The following is a 16903-nucleotide window of genomic DNA, read 5'->3' as shown; positions in this document are numbered from 1 at the left end:
TGTGCACTGGAGCTGGGCAGGATCTGAGGCCCCTCTGCCCTCTGCCCTCTGCCCCCAGTCTGCCTGGACGACGCCTTCGGCCCTGACTGCAGCCTGACCTGTGAGGACTGCAGGAATGGAGGGACCTGCCTCCCGGGCCTGCCTGGCTGCGACTGTCCTGCGGGCTGGACTGGGCTCATCTGCAATGAGAGTGAGGCTGCTGCCGGGGGCGAGGGGGCGGGGCGGTGGCAGCGGGCCTGTGAGCCCAGGACCTGCGGGCCGCCCATTCCGTTTGCTCTGTCCTGCTAGCCCTGGGTAGAGGTCCACGTCGGTCCACCCACTTCCATTCACTCACTCACTCATTCATTCAGTGTCTGCTGACCGCCTGCTCTGTGCCAGGCGTCTGCCCCTGGCAGACGTCGCAGTGGACAGGGGGTCCAGGATGCTGGAGGCTGTCTGCTGAAGGGGAGCTGGGGGGGGGCAGGCCTGCGGAATCCCGGTGGGAGCAGCAGCTTCCCCAGGCCACGCAGCCCGTTGGTGGCTGGAGCTCTTCCTCCTCTGTCCAGAGCCTGTGCCACTCCCCTCCCAACAACCCCAGACCAAGGACAGCCTGGAGGTTCGGTCTTGGGGCCTCAGTGACTTCCCGAGGGTCTGCCTGCTGAGAGTGCTGGCGGGGCAGGTGGATGTGTTGGTGTTCCAAGGGACGGCACGTGGCCGTCGATCAGTGGCCTCTGCTCTGCGTGGGGCGTCACGGGCACGAGCATCACACTTGTTGCTCTGGGCCGTTGCTTCTGAACCGGGTGGCTCAAGCCCCAGGAGGGTCTCTCAGTGTCTCTGGAGGGGCTGCTGGGCCGAGTCCTTTTGGGGCCTGTGACCCTGGCTTCCCTGCCCCCTGCAGCGTGTCCTCCAGACACCTTTGGGAAGAATTGCAGCTCCCCCTGCAGCTGTCAGAATGGCGGGACCTGCGACCCCATGGCTGGGGCCTGCCGCTGCCCCCCGGGTGTCAGTGGAGCCCACTGTGAGGACGGTGGGTGCAGCCCCTCTGCATCTGGGATTGTCCCTGGGTACACAGGAGGGGAAGGCACCACCTCTCAGCTCTTTGAGGTCTAGCGGTCGGGCTGGGCGACCACTGAGGGAGAGAAGTCAGGCCACTGTAGATGTGGGTCGGACACGGGGGACCGGGATATGGCCTTAGTCCACGTGCATGCTGAGCCATGTGTCTGGTCTCCCACTCTGGCCACTGTCAAGGCCACAGATCCCGGGGCCGGGGGGAAAGGCCAGCCAGGGCAGACAGCCACACCCTTGGGGTTCGTCTTGCGCCTGCCTTGCCCTCCTGGTGCCCTCACTCATTCTCCACGTCCCTCGCTGTCTGGGATGCAGGGTCATCAGGCTGCTGGTGGCCCCAAAGCCCTCCGGCTGTGCCCCAGTGGCCCAGGCCACTCCTGGCTCTTGTGCTGGGGGCCCGGGGCCCTTGGAGCATCTCCTCGGCCACCGTGGGGCCCATTTCAAGTGGGTGCTCACAGGCCCGCCTCCCGCAGGCTGCCCCAAGGGTTTCTACGGGAAGCATTGCCGCAAGAAGTGCCACTGCGCCAACCGGGGCCGCTGCCACCGCCTCTATGGGGCCTGCCTCTGCGACCCAGGGCTCTACGGCCGCTTCTGCCACCTGGGTGAGTCCCCCTGCCCCCAGTCCCCATGTCCGAGGGGGCAGTGCCACTGTGCCCTGCCGCCCACCATCGGGCCTGGGTTTGACTTCACCGTTTGCAGATTATGATGTGGGAACTCAGCAGGGTCCCCCAGCTGGGGTGTGGGGTCCGCCCCAGTCAGTGGACTGTAAGCCACAGGACTGCCCCCCTCCAGGGCGTCCAGGTGGGCAGTCCCGGCTCAGGTCTGGGGGTGCAGGCAGGCCTCCCTCGGAAGCTTCCGGGATACAGGGCTCCTCTTGGCTTGTAGAATTTGCTGGGGGTGAGAGGAGGCCTGGGCCCCGGTGGGGTCCACAGACACCCCGTGGGGGGGCGAGGAACAGCAGGCTGGTGGAGAAAAAGCATGTGGCGATGAGCGGCTTAGTCCCGGCAGCTCCATACGGTGCTTTGTAAAAGGACAGTTCAGAAGGAACAACACCGGCACCCCAAGAGTTTCCCAGCTGGGAAGTGGGGTGACCCAGGGCAGGTTCCTGAACTTCACGGAGCCCCTGGGACACCAGAGGCTGGGGAGGACCCTGCTGGCTCTGTGCCAGGTCCCAGGGACACAGCCCAGCGAAGCGGGGTGGAGACCCGGGACCCGGGAGGGGCGGGTGCAGGCAGGCGGCAGGCCCCTCATGGTGCTGTGGGCGCAGCCTGCCCGCCGTGGGCCTTCGGGCCGGGCTGCTCCGAGGAGTGCCAGTGCGAGCAGCGGAACACCCAGGCCTGCGACCGGCGGGACGGCAGCTGCTCCTGCAAGGCGGGCTTCTGGGGTGCACAGTGCCAGCATGGTGAGTGCTGGGCGTGGGGGGTGCTCCCCGGGCTGACTGGCTGAACCTGCAGGCCCCCTCTCTCCTCACCCCTGCAGAGTGCGAGCCCGGCTTCTTTGGGCCGGGGTGCCGGCAGGCATGTGCCTGTCCTCCGGGCATGGCCTGTGACTCTGTCAGTGGCCAGTGTGGGAAGCAGTGTCCTGCCGGCTACCGAGGGGAGGACTGTGACCAAGGTGAGCGGCTGGTCCCCGGAACCTAGGGTCTGGGTGGGGTGCGGGTCAGTTGGTCCACCAGGGCTGGGCACGGGAACGGTAGTGAGCTGGCCTGGGGCCCCGCATCTGTACCCACCCTGTACCTTCCTCACCGTGTGCTCTGCCTGCCCCTGGGCCCCTGCGAGGCTGCTTGGGCAGGAGCTGGGGTGTGCCCAGGGCCTGGCCCAGAGAGGGGTGGATGCCTATCCAGAACCCCTCCTCTCCCTCCCCGAGTGTGTTTGTGCTGAAGCTGGGGTGCAGGAGCAACTCCCTGGTGGCCTGAACCAGACAGACAGGCAGCTGCTCCTGGGGTGGTGGCTCGGAGCCGAGTCTGGGCCAGCGAAGCCTGCGTGGGCGTGGGCGGTGATGGACGGCCCTCCTGTGGATGCTGAGACCTGGGGCCCAGGGAATGGGCACAGAGCGGTGGGCGAGGCTGGAGGCCTAGACCCCTTTACCTGTCATGGGCAGGTGATGAAAGAGCCCTCAGTGTGAGTGGCATGACCATGGCCAGGGGGAAGCTGGCTTGAGTTTGCCCCAGCCACAGGCCTGTCCTCTCAATCAGAGTTGCCACCCAGCTTCCCATCTCTCTGGGGAGTAAGGATGGGTCTGGGGGCTCTGCCTGGCCTGAGACGAGGGGTCCATATCCCATCTTCACCCAGGCCAGGTCTCTCCTGTGTGGTGGTCCCAGGACCCCGTGATGACCCTGCCAAGGGCTCTTGGCCCCATTGGTACAGGAAGGGCATGTGGGAATCCAGCCAGAACCCCCTCCCAAGCCCAACCTGTCTCCAAGGAGCTCTGTGGTCTGTCTGGGCTGCCCCGAGCCTGCTTCCCTGTCTGTGGAAGAGTCACAGGACTCCCCTGAACCCACAGGCGGGCACTCATCTCCTCCTGACCCCTCTCTGCCCCCCCCATGCATGAGCAGGGCACACACTTGCAGCTCCCCGCCCCCCCCCCCCCCGCGCCCCCGCTCCAGCCCATCACCCCCAGCGGCCTGTATGCTGAGACCTGGAGGCCTCGCCCAGCTCTCCGTGCTGGTTGTCTGACTCCCTTTTTTCTTTAAAAGCCCTCCGTGTCCCAAGGATGAGGCACCGGAAATGACACACATATTTTTATAGACACGATGCCCCCCACCCCCCACCTCCCGCCGTTGTTAGGTCTGGAAAGTATTACTGAGCCAAACACGCGTCTGCCCCCAATTAGTGGAGAGGAGATCCCAGGCCTGGCAGGACCACTTCAGACGGCTCCCCTGGGCCTCCCTGTCCATGGTCCACAGCGTGGTACCCGCGTGTGTGTGTGTGTGTGTGCGCACCCTGGTCACTCAGGGTACCCCGGCTACGTCCAGCAGCCCTGCTGGGCCAGGAGGCAGGTGCCAGGGGTGAGGGCCCCTGAGGGGAAGAGGGCAGATTCGCCTGAGGCCCTGCCTGTCTCCCCCACAGAGTGCCCAGAGGGGACGTTTGGCGTGAACTGCTCAGGCTCCTGCTCCTGTCGGGGGGCCCCCTGCGACAGGGTCACGGGGCAGTGCCTGTGCCCACCTGGGCGGACGGGGGATGACTGTGGGGCAGGTGAGTGGCAGGCATGTCCTGGGTCCTCTCACCTCCCTGTGCTGCACCACTCTGGGTGGGGCCCCAGCCCCAGGCCCTGTTTGCAGACCCCAGCCCTGGGCTGCGTGTGGGGAGCCCTGGCCCCAGGCCCGTCCACAGGAGCTGCGGGAGCCCATGCTGGACCACCCTGGGGCCTGGGAGTGGGGTCTGTGCTCACAGAGGGGCCCTAGGAACCCTTGTCCTCCGGGAAGGTTGGCCAGCAGAGCCCAGCCCCCTCAGAGGGACCTGAGGTTTCCCCTCAAGGCTGCTTGTTCACTGCATGGGAGTGGCCTGACCTCTCTGATGGGCCCCTTGTGCCTGCTGAGCCATCCCGGGGCAGGGGCTCCTCTTGGGGCTATTGCATCCTGCAGCTTGCACCCCGAGGAGGGGCCAGGAGCTCCCCTGACCAGTTCTGCCCCTCCCCCTCCTGTGCACGGGATTCAGGGCTGTGCCAGATGCCCAGCAGTGCCCCAGGGAGACTGACTGCCATGGGTGGGGGGGAGACTAGATTGTCCCGAGGGCCACTGGGGGCTTGGCTGCCAGGAGATCTGCCCGGCGTGTGAGCATGGTGCCATCTGTGAGCCCGAGACTGGAGCCTGCCAGTGCCGCCCTGGCTACACGGGCATCCGCTGCCAGGATGGTGAGTGCCACACCGCCTGCCTCAGGCCCTGCCTGTGATCAGAGCTTCCCCACCCACTCACCCTCCCCCTTCCTCCCCCCAGCGTGCCCAGCAGGCTGGTTTGGGCCTGGCTGCCACACGCGGTGCTCCTGTGCCAATGATGGGCACTGCCACCCTGTGACCGGACATTGCAGCTGTGCCCCTGGGTGGACCGGCCTCAGCTGCCAGAGAGGTAGGTGCCTTTGCCCAGCATCCCTCCCCCTGGACAAGCCTCCACCCAGGACCTGGGGGTCTGGGGACCAGCAGGAAGCCCATCCCCCTGACCTGCTGTAGTGCCCGTGGGCTCTGCTGGGCCTGCGCAGGGTGACAGGGCTCTGTTGCAGCCTGTGACAGCGGGCACTGGGGACCCGACTGCAGCCACGCCTGCAACTGCAGCACCGGTCACGGGAGCTGTGATGCCGTCACTGGCCTGTGTCTGTGCGAGGCCGGCTACGTGGGCCCCCGATGTGAGCAGCGTGAGTTGTGGCCCGACCCGCAGCCATGCTCTCTGTGTGCACACGCAGGGGCGCATGTACACACACACAGGTACACACGCGAACATGCACACACATATACACATGTATACCCACAATATACACGAGCACACACGTGCATGGGCAATGCACACACATGTACATGCACACATGCACGCACATGTGCACATACACATGCACACACATACACACACTTGCAAGTGTTGGGGGCCCTAGCCCTGCCCTCTTGTCCCCAGACAAGCAGGGATTCTACTCACCTGAACTCACCCAACTTCCCTCCCCAGCCTGGCCTCACCCTTCCACCTGCCTGGCCCAACCTCAGGCTCACCTGGAGCAGCAGGCAGGGAGAGGAGGGGCCTGTCACACCCCTCAGGGCACCAGGAGGAGGGGGAAAGTGGCTGCTGAGAGCCCAGGGCCAGGCCTTCCAGTGCTGCAGCTTAAGCTGGTGGGTGGGAGCCATGCCTGGGGCAGGTCTTCCTACAAGTGGCCCGAAAGGTCACACCTGGGGCTCCTGCCTTTCCTGGGGCTCAGGTCCTACCTGGGCAGGGGAGGGGGGCAGAGGAACGTGAGCCCAGCACCCCTGGGGCAGGAGGGGCTTCTCCATGAGCCCCTAAGTCCCTGCGGGGGTGGTGGAGTCCCAGGCAGGACTGGGTGGGCTCACTGTCCCCCCAGCTGATTGCTGGCTGGGGCTGTGTGTCTCAGGGTGTCCCCAGGGCCACTTTGGACCAGGCTGTGGGCGGCAGTGCCAGTGTGAGCATGGTGGGGCCTGTGACCATGTCAGTGGGGCCTGCACCTGCCCAGCCGGCTGGAGGGGAACCTTCTGTGAACGAGGTGAGCTGGGGCTGCGCTGGGGTCAGAGCTTGGATGGCCAGGAGTATGGGCAGGGTCTGGTGACCCCGGCTGTCTCCCCATCCCTGTCCCTTTCCTGCAGCCTGCCCGGCTGGCTTTTTTGGAGTGGACTGCCGTGAGGCCTGCAACTGCACCGCCGGGGCCACCTGCGACGCTGTGAGCGGCACCTGCCTCTGCCCTGCTGGCCGGCAGGGTCCCCGCTGCGCCCAGAGTGAGTGAGCCCTGCCAGCCGGGTGCTGCAGATGGGGGGCGGGTTGCTGTGCCAGACTCGCTCCTGGAGCCCAGCTGTCCGGAGCTGCCTGGTGGCCACCTTGGAAATCCCTCTTTGCCCATAAAGGCCAGTGTGTTGTCCCTGTTTGTGGTCACCCTGAGCGATGCCCAGGCCAGAGAGAAGAGTCTGCCCACCTGCCCCTCCCAGGGTCTGTCTCCCTGGACCCCTGACCACCCTCTCCCCTGCAGCCTGCCCAGCCCTCACCTATGGGCACAACTGTAGCCAGGCCTGCTCCTGCTTCAACGGGGCCTCCTGTGACCCGGTCCATGGGCAGTGCCGCTGTGGCCCTGGCTGGATGGGCCCCAGCTGCCTGCAGGGTAAGCCCTGTCCCAAAGTCTGGGGCCGGGGTTGTGCTCACCTGTCTCAGGTGGGTGTGAGGCTCACCTGGAGCGGTGGGCAGGGATGGCTGGGGCCCCTGGCACCTGGGGGAAGGAAGAAGGGTGGCTGCTTAGGACCCAGGGCCACACCCTTGGGTGCTGAGCTCCCCACAGCTGGTTGGTGAGCATGGGTGGCCTGGGGCAGGTTGTACTAGGGACAGTGGCGGGCAGGTCCCCACCCCTGATCTGAGGTTGGGCTGTGGGCCGGGCCTCCGGGGGAAGGAGGCCGGGGCCCCTGTGACCTGGCTGGCAGGTGCCGCACGTTGCTCCCTCTGCTTCCAGCCTGCCCCTCGGGCCTGTACGGCGAGAACTGCCAGCAGGCCTGCCTGTGCCGGAATGGAGGCACCTGTGACCCCGTCTCCGGCCACTGCGCCTGCGTGGAGGGCTGGGCTGGCCCTGCCTGTGAGCAGGGTGAGCTCTGGGTGGGCAGAGGAAGGACGGGGGTTCCTGGGGCCCTGCGGGAGCCAGGGCTGGCACCCCATGGACCCCGGTGCAGCCCCCTTCCTCGGAGGCCAAAGCCAGCTTCCTGCTCAGGGCAAGGACGGCATCCTGGGTGTAGCCTCAGGCCTGCAGGGCGACCGGCCCCCGCACCGCTCCTTCCTGGAGACGTAGGGGAGGCGTGGGGGTCCTCGGGTCATAGCCCCGCCCCAGGAGGTGACCTCCCCCCACTCCCGCGCTGCAGAGTGCCTCCCAGGGCGCCTCGGAGCCCGGTGCCCGCGCAGCTGTGGGTGTCGCCATGGTGGCCGATGTGACCCGCACACGGGCAGCTGCCTCTGCCCCGCCGGCTGGACGGGGGACGAGTGTCAGAGCTGTGAGTGGGACGGGCTGGGGGCCGGTGCGTGGAGGCCCTGGGGCCCTACTCCAGGTGTGGGTCCTCGGCAAGGCGGCCAGTTGTCCCGGAGCGGCCGGGGTCCCCGTGAGAGGGTCTCGGCCCGAGACGCGGGGCTGGAGAGCGGGGGCCCCAGCCCTTCCTGTCTTGTCCCGTAGCCTGTGCCGAGGGCAGGTTCGGGGCTGACTGCGAGGAGCGCTGTGCCTGCCGGCGGGGGGCCACCTGCCACCACATCACTGGGGCCTGCCTCTGCCCCCCGGGATGGAGGGGCTCTCGGTGTGACAGTGGTGAGCCCCCAGCCCCTCCAGCGCCCGGGGGGAGCCCTCCAGGCCGGCGCTGGCCCCAGGCTCACCCCGGCCCGTGCCTTCCCGCAGCCTGCCCGCCTGGCTGGTTTGGAGAGGCCTGTGCCCTGCACTGCCAGTGCCCGCCTGATGCTGCCTGCCACCACATCACCGGGGAGTGTCGCTGTCCCCCAGGCATGACCGGGCCTGGCTGTGAGCAGGGTAAGTGACCAAGCTGGGTGGGCCTGGGCTGATGGGTGGCTCAGCCCCTCCTTATGTGACCTGAAGCTCGGTCCACATGTCCCCTGAGCTGTGCCTCAAAAATCTCATGCCAAGGGGAGGACTCGGGGTGGCCGGGAGGATGCCTGTCCCGGAGATGGGCCGGGACTAACCTTCCACCTGCACCCAGCCTGCCCACCTGGCACCTTTGGGGAGAACTGTGGGCAGCAATGCCAGTGTCCCGGCAAGAACCAGGCCTGCCACCCTGCCTCGGGGGCCTGCGTGTGCGCCGCTGGCTACCACGGCCCCGGCTGCCGGCAACGTGAGTGCTGCCTGGGCCACCGCCGGGCCGGCCTCGGGAGGGCCCCCATTTAGGGTGGAGGGTAGGGACGCCAGGGGCTCTGTGTGGGGGGTGGGGGTGGGCAGCCCCAGCCCCTCAGCCCCTGGCCACTGGCCCCTCCCCTGCAGGGTGCCCTCCTGGGCGCTTTGGGTCCGGCTGTGAGCAGCTGTGTGGATGTCTCAATGGGGGCTCGTGTGACGCAGCCACGGGCGCCTGCCACTGCCCCGCGGGCTTCCTCGGGACCAACTGCGGCCTCAGTGAGTGGTGGGTGAGGATGGGGGGATCCTTCCTGTGCCTCAGTGGGTGGGGCCCCACACCCCAGTCTTCCGGGAGGACAGCCCCCCGGCCACCCACCCCTCTGGCTCTCCGGTGGGCCCCAGGCTGGGTGGAACTAGGGGTGTCCCAGCAGGCTGTGCTGTGCCCCAGGCTGTGCTGTGCCCCAGGCTGTGCTGTGCCCTCCAGGGGTTCTGTGCCGCCTGCAGAGGCCAGCGGGCATCCTGCCGAGAGCAGGGCCTTTCCCTAAGTCACATGGGGACTTTCCACCATCTGAGATGCTGGCGGGCAGGGGAGTGAGTCACTATAGCTGCAGAGCCAGCTGGGCCCCAGCAGGACCCTCGCGGGATGGGAGATGCCAGAACGGCAGGGGGCAGGGGAGCGGCAGGGGGCAGGGGAGTGGCAGTCTCGGCTCTGTTTGGGCCAGACACGGGAGATTCCTCCCGGCCACCCTGTCCCCAAGCGGCACAGAGAAGGGGGTCCAGCCAGGGGCAGCCACCCTCCCACTTCCTCCCGGCAGCCTGTCCACAGGGCCGCTTTGGCCCTGGCTGTGCCCACGTATGCAGGTGTGGGCAGGGGGCAACCTGCGACCCTGTGACTGGCAGCTGCACCTGTCCCCCGGGGAGGACCGGCATCTACTGTGAGCATGGTGAGTGCCGCTTGCCTGCTGCCTGGGGCGCGTCCGGGTGTCACTCGGTCAGCCACGGGACGGAGCAGCGGGGCCCCGTGATGTGTTCTGTAGACTCACTCCTCTGCCCGCCAAGTGCCCCAAGGGATAAGTGAGCTCCTTCTTGTGTTAACAGCAGCGTCCCACTCGGTCACTGGGCCACCCAGCACCACTCTACACCTTCCTTTGACCTTGGCCCCTGACCCAGGCCATCGAGTGACCTGTTCAGTCCACCGGGGGTGCTGAATAGGGTCCCTTTAGCCCCATAGCAGGAGGGGCCAGGTGGCTGTTTAGTCTGAGGATGGAGCCAGCCTCCTGGCTGATATCTCCTTGGAATGGGGACCTCCTGGCACTTTCTGCTGGGCCAGGGGCTGGGACCCCAGTAGAGGGAGGCCTGGAGCACGGGCCTCGGTGGAGAAATGGAATGGCCCAGGAACAGTCCTGGAGCTAATGCTCACGATGGCAAGCAGGTCCCCACGGCCACCCCACAGCCCGAGGGACTGACTCCTTGGTAGGTCTGAAACCCTGCCACCCTCTGGTCCTCATAGAGGTGCTGGTGACACCCCCTGGTTCTCAGCCGGTGGCAGTGGGGGGTCAGAAGCCCAGAACCTGGCTCTAGCCAGTCCATGTCCTTATCCCCAGAGGATGGCAGCTGTGAGTCAATCAGATGTTGAGCAGAGTGCCGCCACCTTCAGGAAGGCTTCCCTGACCTCCTCCCATCAGCTGGGCAGGCGCTTGAAGCCCCTGGAGGGACCTGGCCCTTTTCTCCTGAATTACCCTCAGCCCTGGGTCAGGCCTGGCCTTTGCTGACTGAAAGGATGGATGAATGGGCAGGGCATGGCTGGTGCTACTCCCTGGCACACGTGTGCCCAGGGTGCAGAGACTGGCCCCCAGAGGTCCTGGGAAACATTTGTTGAATGAATGTTGGACTCAGTGGGGATGTGTCCCAGAGAGTGTCTGGCTTCTGTCTCTAGACTGTCCCCCAAACCGGTTTGGAGCGAGCTGCGAGCACAAGTGCTCCTGCAGGAATGGGGGCCGATGCCACCTCGCCAACGGCAGCTGCTCCTGTGGCCTGGGCTGGATGGGTCCGCACTGTGAGCTGGGTGAGTGTCCAGGCCAGTTGAGCAGCTGAGACCTGTGTGGCTGGAGGGATGGCTCCCTGGTCGCCTGAATCAAGCTAGTGCCCAAGGGGCCGGCCCTGTGCTCCCCCCACTCCCAAGGCAGGAGGCCGACCTGCCGCTCTCTCCAGCCTGCCCCCCTGGGTACTACGGTGCCACCTGCCACCTGGAGTGCTCCTGCCTCAACAACGCCACCTGTGAGCCAGCCACAGGCACCTGCCGCTGCGGCCCTGGCTTCTATGGCCAGGCCTGTGAGCATCGTGAGTCGTGGGGGGACCCTGGCCCGACATCCACACCGCCTGCCCACGTGGGGGATCTGGGCTGACCTGGGCCCGTGGGGACCTATGAGACTGGGTCTGACCCCGGAGCTCTGAACTCAGTCATCTGCTCACTGGGGTAAACTGAGGCAAGAACTCTAACCGCTCTCCCTCAGCATGTCCCCCTGGCTTCCACGGGACTGGCTGCCAGGGTGTGTGTGAATGTCAGCACGGAGCCCCCTGCCACCCTGTCAGCGGCCAGTGTCTCTGCCCTGCTGGCTTCCACGGCCAGTTCTGCGAGAAGGGTGAGTGCTCCCAACCCAGCCCCCACCCTGGCCCTGCCCGGTCGGGGTATGGGACAGGAGGAGGCGCTGAGCCCACTGCCCCCCCCCAGGGTGTGAGCCAGGCTTATTCGGAGAGGGCTGCCGTCAGCGGTGTGACTGTGGGAGCGGGGTGACCTGCGACCCTGTCACCGGCCACTGCCTTTGCCCCCCAGGGCGCATGGGGGCCACCTGTGACCTCGGTGAGTCTGTGGTCCCACTGGTGGGGGCACAGGTGTGGGTTTCTGTCAGGGGTACCCATTGGTCCCGCCCTACCTGTGCCATTGCTGGTCTGGGCTCGGTGCCCTCCTGTTCCCAGCCTCCTGCAGGGGTCAGCTGCTCAGAGCTCTGCCTCTGGTTGTCGGGGCCACTCCTGGTCCTCAGGCCACCCACAGAGTTCCCTGGGTGACCTCTGCCCAGGGAGGTGGAAGGAGCCCTCTCTGATCTGCCGTCAGGGGCGGGGATGGGGGGCCATCCTGCATGTGGTTTTGCTGTGGGGGCACATCCTTGACCATCAGGCCCCCGTTGCTGCCCGGGCTGGGCAGGACCTGGGGCTGTGATTCTGGGCAGGTGCCTGGTGCCGGGTGCTTTCCACGGGAGAGCCCACCCCGGGCAGGGAAACAGCTTGGGGTTTCCCCCTGCACCACCCTACCCAGAGGGCGGCCTGGCCGGGCGGACAGGGGTGGCTCTCAGGCTCACCCCTCCTGCCTCCTCCCCTGCAGACTGCAGAGGGGGCTTCTTCGGGCCCGGCTGCGCCCTGCGCTGTGACTGCGGGGGTGGGGCCGACTGCGACCCTGTGAGCGGCCAGTGTCACTGTGTGGATGGCTACGCAGGGCCCACGTGCCGACAAGGTGAGTCAGGCTCTTGGGGAGAGGACCCGGACACTGTGCCCCAGCCCCGCCGCTGCCCAGACCGTCCCCCGCCCCACACCCAGAGCTGACCGTCCCGGTATGTTCCCATGGCTTCTGATGGGCAAAGTGTAACCTTGCGGCCACTGGGCCTTGGAGCAGAGCGTGGCGGGCTGTCAGTCGGCGGCAGCCCCAAGGTCTCCAGCCCCAGGGCGGGCTCCCCCGCACATAGGGCGGGCGGGGAGGGGGTGCCAACCTTGCCCGCTGGTGCCCAGGACTTAATGTTGGCTGTGGCGGCACCTGGTGGTCAGGTGTGGTACTGCACCACGGGCCCGCAGCCTTGGGCAGCCTTGCATTTGGGGGGGGGGGCTGCTGCCTGCCTGAGGCCCCCCTGGGAAGGCAGGGCCTCACTGCCCCCTGCTTTGGAGTCAGTAGTGAGGTCCCCTCTCCCCCCACATCCAGCCCAAAGTCTTGCCTCCCAACCCTCCAAGCTGCCTGGACCGGGTAGGGCTGGGGGAGCTCATTTGGGGAAGGGAGGAGTCCCCACTATTTGCATAGGAGGGGGTCCCTGCAGGCGTGGGTTTCCGATCACCACTGTCCACCCGGGAGTGGGGCACTAACATGAGTGCTGTCTTCTGCCTCCAGGTGGGCCCTCCCAACACCCTGGGATCCTGTCCCCAGCCCTGAGCCCAGGTAAGGGGATTGGGTGGCATTAGGTGGTGTGACTGGCATGTCCTCAGCAGATGAAGGGCAGGGGAGGGACGAGGTTTGGGCACTTAGGTAGAACCTGACCCTCGGAGGATAGCCGGGGTGAAAGCTGGGAGGACAGGCCGGAGCTGGAGAGCAGGGGGCAGAGCGCGGTGTGTCCCCCCCCCCCGCCGGCGCCGACCCTCCTTCCTCCTGTATCCGCAGCGCCCTCACAGGCAGCCCCTCGCAGACCGGCGCCCGGGCTCCGCGGCAGGACGGAGGGGCGCTAGCTCAGGGGCAGCGCGGCCCGGGGCTTCGGTGGCCTCTCAGGAAGGACGCGGCGGGCCTGGCCCGCGGCCGCTCTTGTTTGCGAGGGCCGTGGACAGCCGTGCAGCCTCTCCGCAAGGACCGCCTGGCCTCCAGGGGGGAGGCTGCGCCTGGCCGGCTCCTGGGGCCCGGCAGTGGCCTGGCCTGGCCGGGGAGGCCCCCCCGCCGCCCTGGGGCGGGACTGCGGGCAGGTGCGGTGCGGGTGCAGGCCTGGGGCCCCTGCCCTCCAAGCGGGCTCTTTGGTGCTAGGCCCTGGGACTGGTGCGCTCGGCCCGTCACCGGGAAGGGTCACCGGCCATATTTATGTGATGGTATTTATGGGCAGGGCACGCCCGCTGCGCCCCTGGGGCTGGAAGGCTGCCTGCTTCCTGCCGCCCGGGAGGCCTGACTCAGGACTGCGGGGCTCTGAGGGGCTTGGGGCGGCGGGCTCGGTACCTTGTGAAACCCAGTAAGTTAAGAAAGGAGCAGCCGCTACTGGAGGCCTGTGCGTGTGCGTGTGTGTGTGCGTGTGTGTGCGCACACGCGGCTCTGTGCGGGCCCCACGGGGCACCCCCCTGGGTGCACCTGCATGATTGTCCTCGGACAGGGGCCTCCCTTGACCAGGATACTCGATGGGTACCTGGCTCACTCGGCCCCTGCTCCTCCCTGGGGGTGCCAACTAGTAAAGCTGGGGTTCACCCTGGTTCTCAGGAGCTGCTCAGGCGGAGGGGAATGGACCTGCAAGGGGAGCTCACAGCCAGGGCGCCCGAGACCCAGGGGGCAGCTGGTCCCGGAGCCGGTGGGCTGAGGGGAGGGGCTGCCCTAGGGCGGGGGTGGCGTGGGGCAGCGTGGGGGCCCCCCACCCCTACTCCTGCCCCTCCTAACCTCCAGCCGGAAACAGTGTTGAGGAGAGAACGTCACAGGGTGGGGTGGCCAGTGGAGAGGGTTGGACCCAGATTGTCCCACCAGACACGGGGTCTGAGCTGTAGCCCCTGTCCCCTCCCCTCCAACAACCAGCCCAAGGGCAGAGGACCTCATGGGGCAAAGCACAGAGGTTCTAGGAGGCCTGGCCCCCTACAGACGAGCAGTGAGCAAGGGACAGCCGAGGAGGCCCAGTGAATGAGCCACATGTTAAGACTCGAGTAGGTGCAGTAAGTTTCGGGGGGGAAGTCAAGGAGGAACCGTCCTGGAGGCTGAGTCAGGGGCGGGCGCACAGGCCCGGCTGCCGCGGGTGTCCCGGCCCAGGACCGGAGGCGGCAGGGAGGCCGAGAGAGGGAAATCCGAGAGAGAGGCTAATAGCAACGGGGGGGGGGGTTGACGGCCGTCTGATGGAAAGAAGGGAGAAAACCGTCCGCGGGCCGCCCGGTGAGCCGAGGGAGGCTGGCCTCAGACGGCAAGGGCCCAGCGTGCGACAGAACAAGTGAAACGGCCACGGCCCGAGGAGCGTGAGGGACAGCGGCGGCCAGAGATCCCAAATGCCCGGGAAAGAGGACCGTGGGTCAGCGGCACCTCCGGCCGAAGGGACACGGACGTGCTGTGTTCAGGGTTTGAGAGAAACATCTGAAACTGGGACTTGACGTCCCACCGGCCATGTTGTTCTTGGCCGGTCCCCACCTGGAAGCCGGCCCCGTGTGTACTCGGAGGGGCTCTCGGCAGGGAGGGGAAGCTGAGTGTCTGTGTGTCTTTGTGTATCTATATCTGTGTGTCTGTGTATCTGTGTGTATCTGTGTCTTTGTGTGTGTCTGTATCTGTGTGCGTGTCTGTGTATCCATATGTGTGTGTGTATCTATGTGTGTGTGTATCCGTGTGTGTCCATGTGTGTGTGTCTGTGTCTTTGTGTGTGTCTGTGTGTATGTGTGTATCTATGTGTGTATCTGTGTCTGTGTGTGTCTGTGTATCTGTGTGTATATGTCTGTCTGTGTGTATGTGTGTATCTGTGTCTGTGTGTCTCTGTGTATCTGTGTGTGTCTAGGTATCTGTATGTGTATCTGTCTGTATGTGTGTCTGTGTTTGTGTGTATCTGTGTGTGTGTCTGTGTGTGTCTCTGTGTGTCTGTGTTTGTGTGTATCTATCTGTGTGTGTCTGTGTGTCCGTGTGTGTCTGTGTGTGTGTCTGTATCTGTGTGTATGTGTCTGTCTCTGTGTGTCTGTGTGCTTGTGTATCTGTCTGTGTGTGTATCTGTGTGTGTGTGTCCGTGTGTGTCTCTGTGTGTGTGTCTGTGTGCCCGTGTGTGTCTGTGTCTGTGTGTCCGTGTGTGTCTGTGTCCGTGTGTGTCTGTGTGTCCGTGTGTGTCTGTGTGTGTCTGTGTGTCTGTGTGTCCGTGTGTGTCTGTGTGTGTCCGTGTGTGTCCGTGTGTGTCTGTGTGTCCGTGTGTGTCTGTGTGTCTGTGTGTGTCTGTGTGTGTCTGTGTGTCTGTGTGTCCGTGTGTGTCTGTGTGTGTCTGTGTGTCCGTGTGTCCGTGTGTGTCTCTGTGGGCACCAGGAGGGACCACACTGCCCACACACCCTGGTGAGTAAGAGAATCCAGGGTCACGCTCAGCGGCAGCTGGACTCCCGACAGTGCCCGGGAGGCCGTGGGCTCTGCTCCTCCAGCCGGGGGGACGTCGATGACAAATGCACGGGGTGTGGACAGGCTGCCGAGAGGCGCAGTGCCGGGGGCCCGGAGGATGCTGAGCTTTCAAACCACCTGCAGGGAGTGTGTCCCCTCGCCGGGCCGCGGGAAGGCGGGCGGGGAAATGAAGCCAAGACGACGACGGACGGACAAAGCTAACGAGAAGGGTACAAGCGATCGGAGGACAGATGCCCGGCCCAGCGGACAGCGCCCGACAGCTGTCACTGCGGGGGCGCGAGGCCCACGGTGCAGACGCGGGCGCCGGGCGCCGGGGGGCGGGCCCCGGGCTCAGCAGCTCACGCCTGAAGCCCCGCAAGCGACGCACAAACACGCGCTCATGTGCGCGTAGCGGCCCCGGCTCGGGTTCGGCGGCAAGGACGGTGTGACAGGTGGAAACAAGCGTGGCTGGCGGTTTTCCTTGTGAAAACCGGGTGGTTAAGCAGAACGACGCAGGCAGCGGTGAGGTCTGAATAAGCGCTGGCACGAGCTGTACTTACGCCCACCGTCACGTTCCGTTCGCGTGTGTACACTGTGCACACGCGTGTGCGTGTAACTACGCTCAGCCAGGGGAGAGCCATGAGACGCGTAACAGGACCAAGGTTTATTGGAGACTAACAAGAAAAAAACTCGAGCAAGACTGATTTTTTAAAAACATAAAGCACGTAAAAAATGCAGGAAGAAAATGAATGGCAGGCATGGGAGAGTATGGTAATAAATAATATTATGGGACAACTGTGTGCCGATAGCGTGGGAAACAGGAAAATGGACACGTTTCGGGGAAAATACAAAATGCCAGGATCGGTGCAGGTAGAAAGAAAACACCGGACTAAGCTGAGAACTTAAGAAAATGCCAACAGTAATCCAAGCTCCCCCCGCTCCCCGCGCCCCCTGGTAAAGCGGGGACACCGCCGGTGCAGGCGGTTGGCTCAGACTTTCAGGAGCGACACCGCGGATTCGTTTAATATGAAAATTCCAGAAGCATTCGAGGAAAACAGCCCAACTCACTTCGCTGGGCCGGTGTCCACTCGGCGCTCAAGCCAGGCGTCGCGGGCAGGGCAGGGCAGGGAAAGAGAGGTACAGGCTCCTCCTGTGTCCGCAAAACCCCCGATAAAATAGCTCCTCGTGCAAGAAGTTGTCAAACGTTGAGCCAACCGGGACTGGCTCCACTCAAACGCCAGGGCGGCTTAGCCTCAGAAAGCGTGTCCGCGCCTCGGGGGAGAGGAGACGTCGGAGGCTTGTCGGG

At 65.6% G+C, this 16903-nt stretch overlaps 1 protein-coding gene across 1 annotated transcript in view; it reads left to right on the top strand.

The window, feature by feature from the left end:
- The window catches only part of MEGF6 (multiple EGF like domains 6), a 70614-nt gene extending 57415 nt beyond the window's left edge, over positions 1–13199 (top strand). The window contains exons 14-39 of the mRNA XM_016213535.2: positions 59–190; positions 878–1006; positions 1518–1646; positions 2312–2446; positions 2524–2658; positions 4113–4238; positions 4765–4896; positions 4979–5107; positions 5259–5390; positions 6111–6239; positions 6340–6468; positions 6717–6845; positions 7188–7316; positions 7588–7716; positions 7893–8021; positions 8109–8237; positions 8425–8556; positions 8703–8831; positions 9368–9496; positions 10489–10617; positions 10764–10892; positions 11066–11194; positions 11284–11412; positions 11932–12060; positions 12703–12750; positions 12970–13199. Of these exons, the coding sequence (XP_016069021.2) occupies positions 59–190; positions 878–1006; positions 1518–1646; positions 2312–2446; positions 2524–2658; positions 4113–4238; positions 4765–4896; positions 4979–5107; positions 5259–5390; positions 6111–6239; positions 6340–6468; positions 6717–6845; positions 7188–7316; positions 7588–7716; positions 7893–8021; positions 8109–8237; positions 8425–8556; positions 8703–8831; positions 9368–9496; positions 10489–10617; positions 10764–10892; positions 11066–11194; positions 11284–11412; positions 11932–12060; positions 12703–12750; positions 12970–13034 (3230 nt within the window). The 3' untranslated portion in view covers positions 13035–13199. The remainder of the gene's footprint in view (positions 1–58; positions 191–877; positions 1007–1517; positions 1647–2311; positions 2447–2523; positions 2659–4112; positions 4239–4764; positions 4897–4978; positions 5108–5258; positions 5391–6110; positions 6240–6339; positions 6469–6716; positions 6846–7187; positions 7317–7587; positions 7717–7892; positions 8022–8108; positions 8238–8424; positions 8557–8702; positions 8832–9367; positions 9497–10488; positions 10618–10763; positions 10893–11065; positions 11195–11283; positions 11413–11931; positions 12061–12702; positions 12751–12969) is intronic.
- The last annotated feature ends 3704 nt before the right edge of the window (positions 13200–16903 follow it).

Source organism: Miniopterus natalensis, chromosome 9, assembly GCF_054644295.1.
Source record: "Miniopterus natalensis isolate mMinNat1 chromosome 9, mMinNat1.hap1, whole genome shotgun sequence".
NCBI lineage: Eukaryota > Metazoa > Chordata > Mammalia > Chiroptera > Miniopteridae > Miniopterus > Miniopterus natalensis.
This window is presented reverse-complemented; position numbering and strand designations above follow the sequence as displayed.